At 35.9% G+C, this 20,654-nt stretch overlaps 1 protein-coding gene across 1 annotated transcript; it reads left to right on the plus strand.

Moving 5' to 3' along the window:
- The first annotated feature begins 10,923 nt into the window (after nt 1-10,923).
- Nucleotides 10,924-20,132, plus strand: LOC114821914 (uncharacterized). Its single transcript, XM_029095346.2, has 4 exons — nt 10,924-11,207; nt 11,308-11,454; nt 14,011-14,247; nt 19,767-20,132. The coding sequence occupies exons 1-4, from the start codon at nt 11,000-11,002 to the stop codon at nt 19,790-19,792; spliced, it is 618 nt and encodes a 205-aa protein (XP_028951179.2). The 5' UTR covers nt 10,924-10,999; the 3' UTR covers nt 19,793-20,132.
- Nucleotides 20,133-20,654: the final 522 nt, after the last annotated feature.

The raw sequence follows: 20,654 nt of genomic DNA on the forward strand, positions 1-20,654 counted from the left end.
AAATATACTAAGATTAGGGTAAAATATATAATATAAAATCTACTCATCAACTGCAAATACACACAATCTGCAACAAGCTACACCCTACACTGGAGATGAGAAGATCATTGTTAGCAATGGTGAAGGTTTGCCAATGAAATATATTGGTTCTTCAGCGATTAAAGCTTCATCACATCATTCTTTAGTCCCGCATAATGTTTTACATGTACCTATGATAACTTTCAATCTATTATCTGTTAAAAAACTCTGCAAAGATAATGGTTGATGGTTCATATGTGATGATGTATTTTTTATACAGGACAAGGCCACAAGGATGATTCTATATCAAGGAAAGAGTGATGGTTATGATCTATTTCAAATACCAGTCTCAAATTCCTTTGCTACAAAATTGGACAATTGTGCAACATTCATTGGTAAGAAAGTTGGTGTTTCCATTTGGCATTAGAGATTTGGGCATCCTTCAAAGAGGTTTTGCAGGCTACGTTGAAAGCTTCAAATTTATCAGTTAGTACAGATAGTAATCCTTCTATATGTTCTTCTTGTATTGAGGGTAAAATGAGTAAGCAGTCGTTTCCTATAAAGCAAAGTAAGGCTAGCTATATGTTTGAAAAAGTACACATTGATGTATGGGGTCATTCTCCAAGTCCATCTATTCAAGGATATAGATATTACATAAATTTTGTAGATGAATACTCCAGATTCATGTAAATATTTCCCATGATTAATAAGTCAAAAACCTTTTCGATTTTTGTCAAATTCCAAGCCTTTGTTTCAATAAGTGTTTACAATATGATGGTGGACGAGAGTATATGAGTAAATTGTTTGTTGATTTTCTGGTAACAAAAGGAATAATTCACATGGTTTCATGCCCTTATACTCCACAGTAGAATGGGCTTGCAGAAAGGAAACATAGGCATGTGGTTGAGACTGCATCCACACTGATGCCAGAAGCAAACTTGTCTCCTAAGTTTTGGTATCATGCATGTTCTTATGCTGTAATGTTGATAAATAGAATGTCATCCAAGGTGTTAAGTATGAAATCACCTTATCAATGCTTGTTTGGTCGTGCTCCAGAGGTAAAGCAGTTCGAAATTTTTGGTACTGTAGTCTAACCTTTACTTAGACTATATAATAGTAATAAGTTACAACCAAGATCAACTCATTATGTGTTTATTGGCTTTTCAATGGGTTATAAAGGAGTAGTGTGTTATGATAAAGTAATTCGGAAGATGGTTGTGTTTAGACATGTTATACATGATCAAGGTATATTTCCATTCAAAGAAGCTGCTAAGTCTGAGTTTAGGAATGTTTCAATGTCAGCAAGACATGTTCAGTTGTGATTCAAATGCCAATTCCTACAGTGAATTCATCTAAAATAGTAATGAATCAAAATCATAATCAAGAGTCAAATTCTACAATTATACCAGAAAATGAGTTTCAGGTAACTACTATAGGATCTGATATGTTTGCAGCAAATGAATTTAGCTCTGGTGTTTCAGCTACATATGACTTTAGTTCTACATCAAGTGCAACTCCCCATCACCATCACTTAATATCAACAAATAAATCACCTTTGATGCTTGTCAACCACAGTTCACAACTTGAGGTAGTTCTTCCTATCTCATCAAATTCTAATGAAGATTATAATCATTCTCCCATATGTCAAATTCAAATTCTCAGCATTCAATGATGACAAGGATGAAAAGTGGTGCTATTGAGAAGAAGAATTATGCAGCATTTCTTGCTACATTTCCTGAGCTAAACTTTTACAACTCACAGAAGATGAGCCATTTTCTGGTGGTTTTTCATTTGTCACTGAATTCACAGATTATGCAGAACCATGTTCATTTAGAAAAGCTTCTTCCTTGCCTCAATGGCAGAAAGCTATGCAAGAGAAGTATGATTCTCTCATGGCTCAGGGCACATGGAGTTTAGTGCATATACCTACAGGTAGGGGAATTGTTAGCAGCAAGTGGGTGTACAAAGTGAAAAAGAATCTAGATGGCAGTGTTTCAAGATATAAAGCTAGGTTAGTTTCATAAGGTTTTTCTCAGAAGCATGAAGTGGACTACTCTAAAACTTTTAGTCCTGTTGTCAGGCATACAACTGTTAGAATAATTTTTTCTTTGGCTGCTATGAATCAATGATAGTTAAAACAATTGGACATTAAGAATGCCTTCTTACATGGTGATTTGTAGGAGGAGGTATACATGAAACAACCTCAAGGTTTTGCTGATCCACAATATCCCACATGTGTGCAAACTGATAAAGTCTTTATATGTTTTAAAACAGGCTCGAAGGGCCTAACAATCTAGGTTTACAAGCTATCTCTTGGCCATGGGATTCACTGCTTCAAGATTTGATACAAGTCTGTTTATAAAGAAAGATCAATCTGATATCGTCATTCTATTGTTGTCTATTGATGGCATTATCCTCATTGAATCAAATTCTATCAAAGTGCAACAAGTGATCACTAAGCTTTCTACAGTGTTTGATTTAAAGGATTTAGGAAAACTTACATACTTCCTAGGTTTGCCGATTCAATATCAGTCAAATGGAGATATCTTTGTTAATCAAGTTAAATATGTCAAAAATCTCATTCACAAAGCAGGAATAGATTCATGTGAGCCAACTTCTACACCATGCAAACCTCACAGTTCAATGTTGATAATATAATGAGTTCCTTTAACAAATCTAAGTTTTATTGAAGTATAGTGGCATCATTGCAGTACTTGACTTTCATATGGTCAAATATTGCCTTTGCAGTGAATTTTGTTTGTCAATTCATGACCAATCCAACTGATATACATCTAAGGGCAGTCAAAAGAATAATTAGACATCTTCAAGGGACATCTCAAGATGGTATTATACATTTAGCTATTGTAGAACCAACTTTGAGTGCATTTTTAGATTATGATTGGGCTGTTGATCTCAATACAAGGATATTAGTGACAGGTTATATAGTGTTCCTTGGTAACAATCCCATATCATGGCAATCAAAGAAGCAAAGTTTTAACTCGAGGAGTTATACTCAAGCATAATACAAAACTCTCACATTGCTGCGGATGTGGCTTGGATCAGATATATTCTCAAAGATTTGTAGGTGTTTTTGCCGAAGGTCATCTCCAACCGACCTGGCCAAGGGCCATAGACCAAAATATAGCCCATTTTGATATGAAAATCGTCTCCAATCGAGGGCTAGGCCAAATGGCTTGTGGGCCCTACCAGGCCAGCGGGCTGGCCAAAAGAAGCTAGCCAGCCAGCTTGTTTACACCAACCCAAACCCATAGTTAGCTGACATCATGTTACATTTGGATTAGAATTTTTTTTAGACGAAGTTTTTTAATAAAAAAAAAATCTATTTTTTTTCCCATAAATACCTAAGCCATTTCTGCACCATTTCTCAAATCCTTTTCACCATTACATACTATATTACCTCATTTTATTTCAATTCTTCACCAATTTTTCACATCCTTTTCATTATATAAAGATAAGAAATCTGGAGGCTTATTCATTTAGCGACAAGTAGCTCTTAAAATATGTCCAAAAACCTTATTTTAATATGGTAGTTTAATTCAATTAAAATAATAAATTATTGAAAGGGCTAAAAAATAGCCCCCTTCGGTTAGAGATGGATTTTTTGTCAAACAGGCTATGTTTTGGCCTGAAGGGTCTAAAAAATAGCCCCCTTCGGTTGGAGATGGATTTTTTGTCAAACGGGCTATGTTTTGGCTTATGGCCCTTTGGCCCCCTTGGTTGGACATGGTATAAAATATGTTATGGCACTGTTCACTAAAAAAATAATTTCTTGCAAGGCTATATGGCTAAACATGGCCCTTTGACCCCCTTTCGGTTGGAGATGGCCTAATCCCCCTATGATATATTGTGATAATATGTCAGCCATAGCTTTGACTACTAATCCTATGTTTCATTCTCGAATTAAGCACCTTGATATTGACTCATTTTGTAAGGGAGAGAGTACAATAAAGAGACTTGGAAGTGAAGTATGTTCCTACTGATGAACAAACAGCTAACGTATTGACAAAGGGTTTACACAGTCCTACATTTGTTAAGCATTCTTTCAATCTTAAACTTGGAAGTCCCAGTTGAGATTGAGGGGGGATGTTGGATAATGTTGCCACATCAGTTAAGCCAAGTCAGCAAAGTTAGTTAGCCATGTCAGTAAGAGTTAGTTGGACCTGTTGTTAGTTAGAAATGGTTGGAAAATGTTGAGTTTGGTAGTGTAGCTAACTTAGGCATCAAGATTTTGTCTTCATATATAACATTGTAAAAGCTAGAGTGTAATTCATTCAAAGTCAATCAAATACAATCTTGAAAGCTCTCTGTCTTAGTTTCTTCTTCTCTTTAAAATTGTTCTTCTGCATTCATTACTTTTTCTGCAACATTTCATTGTTATTATCAAGAGAAAATCATTTCTAGCAGTAGAAGGCAAAGACCTATCCCAAAGCCTTTGACTTTTGCAAACTTCAGCGCATCACGTAAGGCAAAAATTTCAACAATAGCAATAGTGTTCTTCCCAAGATTGCGCTTCTTAGCAACAATCGGAGTCCCATTATGATCTTTGGCAACAAAACCTACATCCGCTTGAGAACCCACTAATCCATCAAAGTTAATCTTCAGCCAAGGAGCACGAGGTGCATTCCACTTAATAATTCAGGAACATGTACGAACACCGTTGAATTTATGAACTAATCTTGAGCTTCTTTTGCTGTTGTAGTAGTCTCTACCAACTGCAGTTGCCACCATTGGAACTTTGGCATGGTGGACTTTACAATTTAGAAAAATGAAGTTGGTTCTATCATTCTATATTTTCCCAGAAATGAGGATAGCCTTACTAAGATTAGACAACTCCATCTCATCATTAGCATTCAATTGAGTTAACCAATCAATTAATCCATCCCAACCTCAACAGGAGAAAAACCACTAGATATCCTCCAAACTTCTTGAGCAAAGCTACATCCAACAAAAAAATTAATGTTGATCTTCTTCCTCAACATTAGAAAAGAACAAACAAGATTAGTATTAGGAAATAATCTATGCAATCGCAATTGCGTTTGGAGTGTACTACAGAAGCGGAGCCAACAAAACATCTTAACTTTTGAGGAATTAAAAGTTTCCACATTTTGTTCAACAACATAGTTGATGGGTGTACTGTTTGATGCTCAGCTTGAAACAAGTTGCTGACTTAACGGTGAATTGCCCATTGGTAGACATACCCTAAATAGATTCATCTTGTCTTTCCTGCAAAGGAAAAAGGATACTATGAATCTTTCCTATAGTGTCACTATCCGGAAAACTCATCAACAAGGTCTTGTTCTAGCTATTGTTATCACTAAAACCAAATACTCTCAAATTCCAATCAACATTCACTCTTTGGGATTCAGGTAAGAGATGGAATAGAGGGAAGGAAAGACTCAACTATGGGTCCATAACTGAATGTCCATGCTATTTCCCACAATCTATCTCAAACCTTTTAAAATAATATCCCTAGAATTCAAGACATGCCTCAAAGCCAAAAAATGAATTTGCTTTACTTTAGTAGTAAACAAACCTCATTTCTTAAGTATTTTTTCTAACAATTTGTACCTACCACTTATCTTTATCAAAAATAACCTTCCAAGCAAGTTTCATTAAGGAGGCATTATTAAAATGTTCATCTCTTCTTATACCAAGGTCACCTATAGACTTTGGAGCATAAACATCCTTCCAGGCCACACGGGTCATTCTTGTTTCTTTAACCCAAAGAAAAGTTCTATACTCTCTATTTTACACAATAGTTATTTTGTTAAGGTATTAATAAAACAAGCCATGACGTGATTAGGCATTACCAAATAAGTTGGATTTAATTAAATTTAATTTACCAGCCCTAGAAATGGTTTTTTTTTTTTTTTTTCCAACTTGCAAGTTTCTTTTTAATTCTAAAAATAAGCTCTTTAGAATTGACAGGATCTTTCCAAAAAATTATATTATGAATTCCTCAGTACTTTCCAATAGTTGTTACATTATCACTTCTCAAACTATTAGTAATATTACTAGCGAAATAGATAGATGATTTATGAAAATTAACTTTTGGCTAGAGGTAGAAGAAAACTTATTTAGGGCATTCGTGATGGTCTTTGCCACTTTACTATAAGCTCTTTTAAAAATTAAACAATCATCTGCAAAAATTAAAATAGAATTCTAAACCCTAAAGGAAATTAAACTTACAAAGGGCATTCATGATGCTCCTTCCTAATTCCTTACGGGAGTAGGTTTTTGTATCTTGTGGAACCTGCGTGATCAATCTCAGTGAATTCATCAAACTTCGCCCAACGATTTTAGAACAGGATGATGGTGGCATCGATGCTCCGTTTATCAGCTTCACAACAGAGGCTGTTGAGTCCATGATTGGACTTCTAAGGTATTCGTATTCTGATCCACTTTACTTCGGCCATGAGAAATTATGGTCCCACAAGTATCTTTAAGATGTTGGAATACTTTAAAAATGCTTAAGAATAATCTTTAGGGATATTCTTTAATAAATAATAGGGTAATTTTCACTTTTCTATCCTCAGGTACTGTAAAATTCTAATTTTCATACCTAAAGTTTTTTTCGTCCCATTTTCATACAATTATGTGACAATTTCACTACTTTTGTTAGCCTTTCTATCAAGAGCTCAGTTAACAAATGATGTGACACACCATCAGATACTGACTGTGCAGAAACGTGGGACTGTGGGCCCCACGTGTAAAGGTTTTTTTTGGCAAAAACAAATAAATAAAAATCTTAAAAAAGACATTCGATGATGGCTCTCTCTCATCCTTTTGTCTTCTCCCTTTCAAATATTTGACAGAACCCCAGATGACTACAAAATCTATAGCCAGTAACAATATTGACGACGCTTTTGATGAAAAAGATGTTGGAAATGTGTCCTAAAGCCAATTATGAGATGATGCTTTATGAACAATTCACATATTAAACCATTTCAGTTTAATCCTAAGTGCAAAGATTATTAGTTAAAGCCGTCTCATTAAATGTTATACACTTAAGGATAGGTCCAAGAAATATGTAATTAAGAGAATATGATCTAAAGAAGTTAGATTCATGAGACCTTTCTCTTTCTTTTACATATTCTAAATTGTCCTATCATAGGATTGCCAATTGGGCATTCATGATCTGAATAGATCAGTACCTACTATGTCTTATACTTTGGGAATAACTAGTCTTAAGTCATTGGTATGAATGACGCCAAGACATGTATGTACAAGAGTGAGTCTCTTGAATGCGATTAACCAAGAGTTTCATACTCGTGCCTGAGAAATCACTAGAAGGAATAATGCAAAGTAGTATTTTAACCCGAGACACCACCGTCGTTTTATCCTTAGGTCCTTAATCTTTGATTATGTTAATGGTATCCAATTAGAAAGGTGTCCACAACATCGTTGGGGTTAAGTTACCTAGTCATGGAAGCAAGTGTACAACACGGGATGTCTAACCTTCAAACCGTTGAGGGAGAATACTCTATGATATGATTAAGAATCTCTGGGCATACTAGGAATGAGATTTATGAAGTTGTTTCAAATCACGTTCAAGGTAATCATATAGACAAGAAAATTAGATTGTATAGTAGACATGAATAAATTATTAACCAAACAATGTGATAAAGCGTATTGAATTAGAGAAGGGTTGTATCGCATTATAATCCTATATTGAATAGGTTCTCCAACCTCTTTTTATTAGCTTAGGTAGCAATGACATACTAGGTGTCACTCATTGTTTGTGGAAGCCCTAATGATTAACAATCACTAAGGAAGAATTGAAGGTAAGTTTCAATTCATAATCGATTAATAAGAGTTCTAATCATCCACTGCTTCGCTAAAATGAACCTAATAGATCGCACACCATAAATGAATTGATTGAACAATAGAACACAGTTGAGTAGGACAATTATAGGATAATTAATATGTTAATTATCAAATGAATAATTTCGTTTTAGACCTTAAGTTTGTGTTGGGCCTCAAAGTGCAATGGGTGTTGATTATTCAAGCCCATTAACTTAAGTTGTATGATAACTTAAAATACATCAGACCTCAAGGCCCAATGGGCTTCAAATTGTCAAGCCGATTAACTTAAGTTGTATGACAACTTCAAAACACATTAGGCCTCACAGCCCCACCGGCTTCAAATTGTCAAGCCCGTTAATTTAAGTTCTATGACAACTTAACAAATAAAACTTAAGAAGCCTAAAAAAGCCCAAAGGATTTAGAGGAGGTCGGCCATACAAAGAAGGAAGGAGTTTTTTGTGCCACTTGCATGCAAGTGGCTATAAAAAGATCTTCTCACATTTTCCTTCACTAAGGGGTTTCCTGGAGGAAAGAAAATTGAACAAAAATCTCTCTCTTCTCACTCTAGGAGGCAAGCAAAGTGGGAGGAGTGGCTAGCATTCTTCTTTTCCTAGTCACTCATCTTATTCTTGATTCAAGAAGAACTACAAAGGTTTGATACTTGTGCTTTGCACAAGCTATGTAGGCAATTTATTTGGACTAGATGCAACCTAATCCTACAAAGTGATAGAATTCAATCAAGAGAGGATGATGCCCCTCACTTTGAGTGATTAACATTTGCCTTGGCAAAGGGGAACTTCAAAGGTTAAGGAAGTCTCTACCCTCTTTGTAATGTGAGTTGAGTCATTGGTTCACCAAACTACTATGCTTTGAAATTCTTGGTCTAGGTTTTGTGAGTGCATACAAGCATGCTTTGGCCTTTTCATTGTTAAATACATGCATATATGTTACTCTATAAACTTAGCATATTCAAAAGTTTTCCTTTAGGAGGACCATGGAAATGAAGGCATTAACGTATGGTAGTGGTCGTGGGTCAGAGTCATGGCTTTCAGTGATGAGAAAGTGATGTATGAAGACACCAAAAAAGGTGAAGTCTTATGGGTTTTGGGATGGGAGCTAAACTAGAGGATCAAGGTTTTGTTGTTCTCCAGGTCTAATCACAATCTTGTCATAAATTATTTGTTAGAATTTGGCACATCAAGCAAGACAATCATTGAATTAGAGTCTTTTATGTATGTTGTATGGCACCGAAACATATCCAAAGGTAGCTCGGTGGGGGTTTGATTGGAGGGGAGAGAGTGGAAATAGTGGAAATAGATTGGAGAAAAAAGGGAGGAGTTGAAATAATGGAAATTGGAGGGGCTGTGGGTAGCATTTGAGGAGAAGGACAAAGTGATGGCAAAGTAAGAGAAAGTGACTGGTAGAGAAGTGAAGAAAAAACCCAGACCCGAGGGAAACTCGGACATGCAAGTAGGCCCGAGCCACTTCCGTTGACGTAAAAGAGCTCAAATCTGCAACCTTCCTCGATGGTAGTAGCACTATTCGCCATTATTCCACGGAGGACCATGATTGGATTCAACAGGTCGGTTTGTCAATCTCCTCGATGAAGCACCTGACGTCAATCCACTGCAATTCCTAATTTTCTCATCAACTCCACTTTGTCCTTTCCCTTCTTATTGTTCCTTGAATTTCTGGTTGCTAGAAATGGGTATTTAGGTTTTTTTATTTTAATTTTGAAAAAAAAAAAACTAATATTTTAATTATTTATATGTTCACAGGGGGCGCACAGTTCCATGTTTCTGCACAGTCATCTTCTAGTGGTGTGCCACACCATCAATTAATCGAACCCCTAATAGACAGGCTAACAGAAGTTTGAAAGTGTTACAAATTTAGGTATGAAAGTGGGATGAATAGAACTTTAGGTGTAAAAGTTGGAATTTCACGATATATGAGAGTAGTAATGTGAGAATTACTCCAATAAAATAATATCTAAGAATTATCTATGGAGAATACTCTGTTGGATGTGATTGTGCTTTCTTGAATAAAGGAATATGTCTTCAATGAGGAAAGCTTAAAGGTAAGAATTAGTTATTAATACTACCCTTAATTCCCTTGCCCTTTCTCCCTTTCATAGGCAACGGAGCTTGGAGGAATTGTAATCAGTAGCTCAGGTCTTCTTAGTGGTTGAACTGCGCATGAAATGGATATGTGCCTTGCCAATTTAATAAAGGGCTTTCTCGTCAATTGTGAATAAAAATCCACATATCAGCTCCAAAATTTTCTGAATTATTTTTTGCTCCACAAATAGTAAGACTAATATGTCATCTTTTGTATTAACTAATTTAGTATTCCCGCGACCCATTTCTACACCCACTCCTATTTTCTTTTCTATTTTATTTTTGTAATTTCTCTGTTATTAAACTTCCATGCATACCATGATTAAAAGTGGCTAGTTTCCTAACTACAAAATATTATTTTAATATTCGTGCATGAAAGAATGCAAATTTTACATCATATAAATTTTTATTATAACTATTAATCAAATTTATGCACAAATTTAGTGTATAATATTATTCGTGATATTTCACCAAATTTACCTATTTTTCAGGGTAGCATGAAGTTATGTTTAATGGAGTGCTGCTCTCCTAAGGTCCTCATTTTGAGGACTTGTGAGGACCAAAAACATACTAGCTACAAAATTATATTAGCCTATATCTAAAGGCTTAAAATATTTAACAATTTAATAAAGTAAAATAAGAAAACGAGTTTTCTAATGATTCATATATTTTAAATTGATTTTACTTTATTAAATATCAAATATTTTAAACTTTTAAATTTAAATTAATATAATCTTGTGACTAAGATGAATTTCAACCTCATGCCTTCAAATTGAGAATCTTAAGACAGCGTGACTGATATTGGATTAACACATTTAAGGTGCTTTCTCAGCAGTGCCACATGTCGTAGTATATTTCCAACATTTGGCCTGATGCGACACGCAAACCCTCTCTTTGGTTGACATCTGTTCACTAACGATCCCTACCGCCACAGAATTTATTTCGATCTCCTCTTCAGTTCATCCCAAGAACCAAAGAATTTCAATACGTTTTTGTTCCCAAAGCCAACTAAAAAACAACAAAAACCAGAGAAAAGAATGACGCAGAGCAAAGTGTTGGTAGGGTTAGGAGTCCAGAAGAAAACAACCGTTAAGCGTAATAAGAGGAAGAAAATGATCAACAAAGTGATACACTATCTTACTTCTGACACTTACATGTTTGCGCCTCTAATCTCCCACCCACCTCACGCCTTTCGCTCCCCCATAAAGACACCGACTTCTTCTTCTTCTTCTTCTTCTACTTCAGGTCTATATTTTTCTTTTAATGGCGTTTGTAGTATAGGTAGAGTACTTCTGTTAGTGGGTTTGTGAAGATTAGACTGAATCAGTGGTATTTATGTCCTCAGGATTGCAAGCAAGGCAACCCATCGAAGGAAACAGCAAGAGGTTGCTCAACAATGTTGGGGACTATCTCAAGTCTGACTCTTACATGTATGCTCCCCTGCTTGTTCCGCCACCACAAACCATTACTAGTACTACGAGCCCTCCAAAAGGTATATTTTTGGTGTCATACTTGCTCCTACCTAACTTTTGTTGGTGCTCTCCCTCTTTCTGGGGGGAACCTTAAGTTTTCATGGGTTGTCATAATATTAACTGTGTTAGGGCATATACGTTTTAATTGATTTTGATTACATCAAGGAGTAGTGGAATTTTGAGTCACTGAACAATATGTATTATGTCGCCAGAAGTTTTTAGTGTTGGACATTTGGACTCTGCTTATCATGCAAAATTCCATTGATGTAAACGATAATTCTCAGCTGCATACCAATTATAAACTAGCTGTGATCACTTTAGCACTAAAATTCAAATTATATTACAACATTTAAAGTCAATTAAACAATTGAGCGGGACAGTAGATCTGCAAATTCCTGTCTTATTTGGGTACATGCAATTACGGTTATAATTGTATAATTTGTGGCGAACCCTTACCGGTGTAGAACAGAGGCCAATAGAAATGTACAAAACAGAAACTACCCCTGCGTAATCTAGTAACCGATCCTACAATCCAACTTCAAGTCATGAATTGTAATTGATTTGTCTTTCGGAAAATATGAATGGGCGTTACATATATGCAATTCGGTGGTTCTAGGAATATGCACATCTATTTGAGATGCAATGTACCTATACAGTTATCAAAGTGTGGATGGGTACATCACGTTAATTGATATTGTGAATTAGGATGTGTTTTGGTGAGGGGTTTTCAAGTCCCGGGGAATTGAGGTTAAGTTTGTAACAGACGAAGATTAGAAATGCACCATATGAGCATTACAAGGGGATTTTCAAATCCATAGATGGAATGAATCATTTACAAATCTCTCTTACATGCATGCTTTTGTAATGCTTATATGGTGCATTTCTAACATTTTTTTATCCATATTATGTGAGACTTTGATTAACTCGTAAGTTGTAACCTTGTAGTACTCATGTTAGTGTCATGATATTAATTCTATCTATTGGATGAGTGGTTGTAGCCATAAGATTTCATTGTAAAGTTTGGTGACATATCTTACCACCATGTTGTGAATAAAGTGAAAACTCGGACCTATTTGATAACCATTTTTGAAACCCAAAAACTTATAACTTGTTTGAAAACTCCTAATTTTTTGAAATTAGTACTTACCAAACAAGTTTTTAGTTTCCAAAAGAAATAAAAACAAAAATGAAATGGTTATAAAACAACTCTTAATCACCAACTCCTTAGGCATAGTTTAAACTCCAGTACACATGGATGGGATCTTGTCACTATTATATATATGTGTCTTTGCATGTGTGTTACAGCTGTTTAATTAACAGTATAAAAAATTGCTAGCAATCTCAATCTCTCGCTTTTATTATTGAATTTTGAAATTGAATTTTGAAAATGAAATGGAAAAGAACACCTTTTGCAAGACATGTGCATGTGTGTGTAACTGAATTTAAAAATGCATGAAACTTTGAAGGACATGTGCATATGTGTGTGACTGAGTTTAAAAATGGATGAAACCTTTGAAGGAATTTATTTTTTATTGCTCTAATTAGCTGAATCTTGGGTAATTATTTAGGCCTTTTCTTTGTGCTGTAATATGCACTCGGGAACCATCTACTTGAATAAGTCATATTTTTGGAGTTTTGAAATTCCCAACTATTCTGCATTGCATGATTTTATTAAAAAACACAGGTGATTAGGTTTCTTAGATGCATTCATCGCAAGAGAACAGATACAACTTCCCTACATGGTAGTTGTGTTTTATTTTAGTTTTGGAGTAATCTTTGAAAACAAACTGATTCAGGCACCAGAGAAATGCTATTAAACAAGAATTCAGTTTAATTAGTTGCAGATAACACATACCAAGTAATTAACAAAGATAACACATTCAAATGTGCATTGTTGCGGAGTTGATTTTGTGGAATTCATCGGTCAATGTATGTTTTCAATATGGCATTCTATTATGTTCTTTCCACCTTTGCTCATTTAGTTTTGTAGGCATTATTGGTTTCCCTGTGTTATTATTAAGAATATATTGTAATTAATGTGTAATATAGTTTCCAAAAAAAAAAAAATGTATAATATTGTATTTCTAAACTAGGAAAGGCTATTCTATGTATTGTGTGGATCATGGCTTTCTATTATGTTCTTTCCACCTTTGCTCATTTAGTTTTGTAGGCATTATTGGTTTCCCTGTGTTATTATTAAGAATATATTGTAATTAATGTATAATATAGTTTCCAAAAAAAAAAAATGTATAATATTGTATTTCTAAACTAGGAAAGGCTATTCTATGTATTGTGTGGATCATGGCTTTATAGGATTAGAATCAGGATTTGACTTTACCACTTGTATTTGTATATATATGGGCTACATAGCCTCTGTTCAATATACAGAAAAACATTCAGCCATATTATCATTCATATATTCTTCCATATATCAATCCCAGGAACTACCTAGCTCTTTCTTATTTGTTATTGATTTTGTAACTCGTAATTATTGTCATGTTGACTAAATTTCATTTCTAACCTCCATCGGTAGTTGATCTTTTATATCTTAGACTTCTATTACTTCTGAATTGCAGGGTCGTCTGAGTACCTTGAGAGGGTTGTAACCATGGCAGTTTCGAAGAAGAAATTAATTTTCATAGACAACAAATCAAATGAGCCAAATGATCAGCCGTGTGCAAAGGCAATAGCACGGAATGATGCCTCCAAGGGCCACCGTCCTAAAAAAGTCATTTCAGAGAAGCAGTCTGTAGTGCACAAGGAAACAGTAAAGCACGTGGTTCCCAATAGTTGTCGCTCATCGTTGATGTCAGGTCACCTTTTTTAGCGCATGATACTTTGATATTTAGTTATTTACATATACACGCAGTTGTAGTTGCATGCATTTCCTTTATACTTCCATTCACAGCTTAACCCTACTGCAATCGATTTGCAAGGAGCTAGCGTACGGGTTACCTGTATTTGACGTGCATGTCTGTTTGTTTCTTTGTGCCAGGGGTCATGTATATATATCTGGCATTCTTGTAGTTCGTACATGGATCTCTTGATCATAGCAAACTGTTGGAAACAATGAATAATACCAATAAACATGTGATCTTATTGTTCGATTGTGTGATTTTTGTAATGTGATTCAATGGATATAAGAAAGATTTCTGGAAGAGGGATTGAATAATTTCAGAGAGCTTCAGAGTAATGGAAGCCTCACACTCATTCTCATTGAAATTGCTCTCTCTCTCTCTCTCTCTCTCTCTCTCTCTTACATAGCAAAACGAATATTACCGTTTTACTAAGGAGGAAATATTGCCCTTCTTTCTCCTCTAATAGAATGAAAACAATCTCAGCCATTCATATTATTTATCCCCTGAGATAGTTACATGTGTCACTCAACACCACCTACTTTAACTTAATCTAGAGCATCAATTTGGAATGTAATTCCAGGGCTCTGATTAAAACAAGTAAAATATAAATTTATTTCAGCTAAAATCACTTAAATGCTAACACTCCCTTCTAAGTGTTTAGCTGAAATCACTCCCAAAGCTTTCCTAAAGTACTCAAATCAATCCCTTGCCAATGCTTTTGTAAATATATCAGCAACTTGTTCCTCAGTTCTGCAATAGATCAGGTCAACTTCACCATTCTATAGTGCATCTCTGATGAAATGGAACCTTCTGTTTATGTGCCTTGTCTTGTGGTGTGCTACTGGATTCTTTGAAATTGCAATGGCAGAGGTGTTGTCACATAGAATCTGAGTAGGCTCCACTTGTTCCTCTACAAAATCTGATAGAACAAACCTTAACCAGATGGCTTGAGCAGTTGCTTGTGCAGCACTGACATACTCAGCCTTTGCAGTGGATAGTGCTACACTGCTTTGTTTGATTGAAGCCCAGGAAAATACTCCAGAACCAAAACTAAAAGCATATCCAAAAGTGCTTTTCATGTTATCATCACTCCTTGCCCAGTCACTATCATAATAGTCAATAAACACAACATCTTTGCCTTTCTCATATGCAATCCCATAGTCCAGTGATCCTTGAATATATCTCAGTACCCTCTTTGCAATTCCCATGTGTTTCCTAGTTGGATTGTGCATGAATCGAGCTAGCAAACTTGCAATAAACATGATATCAGGTCTTGTAACTGTTAGGTATAACAAGCTACCAACCATTTGCTTATAAAGACTTTCATCAACCATTTCACTCCCATCTTTTTTGCTAAGTTTTTCATTTGCTGCAAGTGGTGTTGCACCAGGTTTGCAATCCTTCAATCCAAACTTCTCCAATAAGGTCTTTGCATATTTATTTTGATGTAGAAAAATGCATCCTTCTGTTTGAATCACTCCAAGCCCCAAGAAATGATGCAATAGACCAAGATCAGACATTTCATATTTTCTCATCATAGCTGCTTTAAAATCATCCATCAATGGACTTGAACTTCTAGTATATATAATGTCATCCACATCCAAGGATACAATGAGAATTCTTCCCTCAGTTGCCTTGATGTAAAGAGTTGCCTCACTTGGACTTCTATGAAAACCAGAATTGCAGAAATAAGAGTCAATCTCTTTGTACCAGGCCCTTGGTGCCTGTTTTAAACCATACAAGGCCTTCTTGAGCTTGTAAACCCTGTCCTCATTGCCTTCAATTACAAAACCAAGTGGCTGGTCTACATATACTTCTTCAGTAAGAACCTCATTCAAGAATGCAGATTTCACATCAAGTTGGAACAACTTCCATCTTTTCTGTGCAGTAAGCCCAATTAAAGTCCTAATAGTGTCAAGTCTTGCCACAGAGGCAAATGTCTCATTGAAATTGACCCCAGGCTTTTGAGAGTATCCCTTAATAACTAACCTTGCCTTATTCTTCTATATAGACCTATATGGGTTCAATTTTATTTTGTAGATCCACTTGACACTAACTATTGGTTTATCAAATGGTCTATCAACAAGTTCCCAAGTGCAGTTCTTCTCTATCATACCAATTTCGGCCTCCATTGCCTTCTGCCATAACTCATCTTGTGTTGCCTCTTTAAAGTTCTCAGGCTCCACAATGCATAAGTTGCATTTTGCATATACTTCTATCAAGCTTTTAAACTTAAAGGGAGTGTGATCATATTCTTGGGGACCTATGTTGTTCTACATTGGTATCAGCCTTGAGCTATTTTCAATTAATTCATAGGTTTCAGATGATGATATCAAGGACTCATCATTTACAACACCTTTGTCACTTGAACTCCCTTCTTCCCTTTGCTCACACATTCTCCCTTCAGGCATTGGTACATTGATGGTCTTCTCAGATTGAGATTTCCAATCCCAGCAAGCATTTTCATCAACTATTACATCCCTTGACACAATTATCTTCTTTGAGACAAGGTCATAAAGTCTATAACCTTTTTCACATGTGCCATATCCCAAGAAAATGCATTTAGTACTGGTTTCATCTAGCTTTTGTCTAAGTTGATTTGGAATGTGAGCACAACATATAAAACCGAAGATCTTTAAGTGTTTGATTCTTGGCTTCCTCCCACTATATGCCTCAAAGGGGGTCTTCTTATCAAGGGACTTAGTGGAACATCTATTCAAGATGTACATTATTGTATTAACAGCTTCTACCCAGAAATCAAATGGAACACCTTTCTCAATCATCATACACTTTTCCATTTCCACTACGGTTCTATTCTTCCTCTCAGCTACACCATTTTCCTGAGGTGTGTATGCCACTGTTAGTTGCCTTTCCATGCCCATTTCTTCACAGAATTCTCTAAACTCAACAGATGTATACTCTCCTCCTCTGTCACTCCTCAATTTCTTCAATCGGTAACCACTTTGTAATTCAACCGTGGACTTAAATTTCTTGAATATACCAAACACCTCTGACTTGTTTCTTAAGAAGTAGACCTAACATATTCGAGTTGTGCAGTCATCTATAAAGGTAAGAAAATACCTATTCCCAGCCTTTGTAGGAGTTTGCATAGGTCCACATATGTTAGAGTGTATAAGTTCTAGAGGTAAAGAAGCCCTCCATGATGCTTCATTTAGAAATGCATCTATGCAATGATTCCCAAGAGTACATCTTTCACATATCTCATCTGTCATTTTGAGATTAGGCAATCCCAACACCATATCATGTTCTTTGTGTTGCTTCAGACTGCATAAATTCAAATGTCATTGTCTCCTATGCCAGATTGTAGAAGACTGACACACATTAGCCTTTAGAGCAATTTGCATCTCAAGTTGAAGTTTCAAGGGAAGACTCATGTTTCCTTTCATTGGTATTTTAGCTACCAAATTTGACAAAGAACTATCATCATATATTTCTGCCGTTGTACCACCAAATACAAGAAAGTAACCGTGTTCCATCATCTGCCTTACATTGAGCAAGTTTTCTTTTAAACCTGGAACTAACATCACTTCCTTGATATATCTTCTCCCCATTTTGGTCTCAACTACCAAATTTCCCTTGCCAATGACTTCAATAAGCTGACCAGTGCCTATTTCAACCTTAGTAGTCATTGTTCTATCAATGTCAACCAACAAATCCTCCCTTCTAGTCATATGGTTACTACATCCACTATCTACATACCATGTGTCTTCACATTTCTTCACTGTGGCATTATTGCAGACATAAAACATTGTAGGAGTGTCATTGACTTGATTAACAAAGTTACATGTTGGTTAGCCTTCTCCTTCTTCTCACGATAATATTTTGCAATATGCCCCAACTTATGGCAATTATGGCACCTAGGCTTATCCTTGAACCAACATTCACCAAAATGCAGCTTATCACAGTGTATACAAGGATTCTTGGCTCCTTCAGAGGCACATGCAGCTTTTCTAGCTTGATTTGCAGGTCTATTATCCCATTTCTTCCACTTTGACTTCCAATTCTTCTGTGGTTTGAACCCTTGATTTCCATTGTACTTATTTTGTTTTGGAGCAATATTTAGACTAACAAATGCCTTCTCAGTGTGAATCTCATCATGCCTATCAATTCTTTGTTCATTCCCCTTTAGAATAGGAACAACATCTTGGACATCAACAGTGTCTAGATCCTTAGTATTTTCAATCACAGAAGCAATACTATCATATGATCTAGGTAAGCTTATCAGCAACTTTTGAACAATTCTCTGATTGCTAATTTCTTCACCATAACTCCTCATTTGACTAAGCAAATCAAATAGCCTAACTAGATATGCAGAGAAAGCTTCATTTTCACCCATTCTAGTATATTCAAATTCACGGCGTAAGCCTTGGAGCTTCACAGCTCTTACCTGTTTATCTCCTACAAATTCTTGGTTCATGACATTCCAAGCTGCGCGTGCAGTCTCTTGGATGGCGATTCTCGGAAAGATTTGATCAGAAACCGCCCCTTAGATGATTCCAAGTGCCTTTGCATCTTTGCCTATGTTCTCCCTCACTAGCTTACTCTCAACTTCAGTGAGTTCTTCATCCTTCTTCACCAGAGAAGGGAAACCCTTCTGGACAACATCCCAAAGTTCATGAGATCAAAATATGGTCTTCATCTGAATCTGCCAGAAATCGAAGTTGTCTCCATTGAATACCGGTGCTCGAAGATCAGCACCAATTGACCCAGCCATATGAGACTCGATTCAAGATCACTGAGATATCTTCTCTAAATTTTCGTTCAGCAACAAAGTTCGACGATCAATTCGAGTTCTTCGCTGCGCTCTTCACAGATTCACGCCCAGTTGCAGATGATGTAATCTGGGTCTGAGGCCATGTTCGATTGTGTGATTTTTGTACTGTGATTCAATGGATATAAGAAAGATTTTTGGAAGAGGGATTGAATAATTTAAGAGAGGTTCAGATTAAGGGAAGCCTCACGCTCATTCTCATTGAAATTGCTCTCTCTCTCTTACAAAGCAAAACGAATATTACCGTTTCACTGAGGAGGGAATATTGCCCTTCTCTTTCCTCTAACAAAATGAAAACAATCTCAGCCATTCATGTTATCTATCCTATGAGATAGTTACATGTGTCACTCAACACCACGTACTTTAACTTAATCTAGAGCATCCATTTGGAATGTAATCCAAGGGCTCTAATTAAAACAAGTAAAATATAAACTTATTTCAGCTAAAATCACTTAAATGCTAACACTATCCCACACGGAGCAGTGTGGACATGGTTGCTGAGTCTTTCTATACTTTGTACTTATTAGGTTGATTAGTTTTATTTTAGGAATATTACTGTTCGTTGAATATTTTACGGTTTGTTATATCTGCATAGTTTGAGCAGCCCAGAATCATTATTATTTACTTTCATTACATTGACGACGTATTTTCTTTGAGGTTTTGGTTTTGTATTGTGATGTAGAGAAGAATTATTGGCTCGTACATTAGGAAGCTTGTCGACTGAAAAGGACGAGGCGTCCCTGACTAGTTACAGGAACAGGAATGTACAATCGTAATCGACATATGTTGTGCCTTTTATTAAACACTATTATGTTTTCTTGTGAATGTTGGAATGAGATATAAGCCTTGGTAGGGTCTTCGCTTTCCCAAGGATAATCCTGTGTGCAGTCTCCTTTTTTCAATGGGGTACACTTTTCTTATCAAAAGCGCGAATTTGGGACAATGTTTAAGACATTGGTTTTGTGTATTTTCCTTTTCAGAAATTGTAAATTGACAAAAATGCCTTTGTTGATCTCAGTAGAAGTTCTATGTGGACATTTGAGCTCAATTTATATTCTCTCTTTTCCATTGAGAGTTAAACGCAGATTTTACAAAGAGATGGAATGTGAGGGACAAAACGGTAGTTTTCTGCACGGGCCGATTTTGGAAAATTACTGTTTCCTATTTAGAAAGATAGCTCCTTTTTTTTTTTTGTCGGGTTGTATTTCTATTTAAAGAAATTTTCCTTTCAGAAAAGGGTAGTGCTATCCTTAAAGCCTTTACTTCTTACATACCCTTATCAATCTTCGTGATTCAAATCCAAAATTGAAGAACACACAAACCTAGTTGGGTTCAACTTTCCCGACGAGCTTCTTGACGATCACAACAACAACTATCCTCTGGAATGACACTAGTCAACTCTCCGCTGCTCCAGGTAGGCCTGGTAATTCCTGACACGACCCAATAACCAGACAAGACACGACACGAAATTAACAGGTATTCGGGTTGACACGATAATGAATCGGGTCGTTATTGGGTAACCCGATAAGCACCTGTTAAGATAACGGGTTGGTTCAGGTATACACGTGGG

Source organism: Malus domestica, chromosome 16 (assembly GCF_042453785.1).
Source record: "Malus domestica chromosome 16, GDT2T_hap1".
NCBI lineage: Eukaryota > Viridiplantae > Streptophyta > Magnoliopsida > Rosales > Rosaceae > Malus > Malus domestica.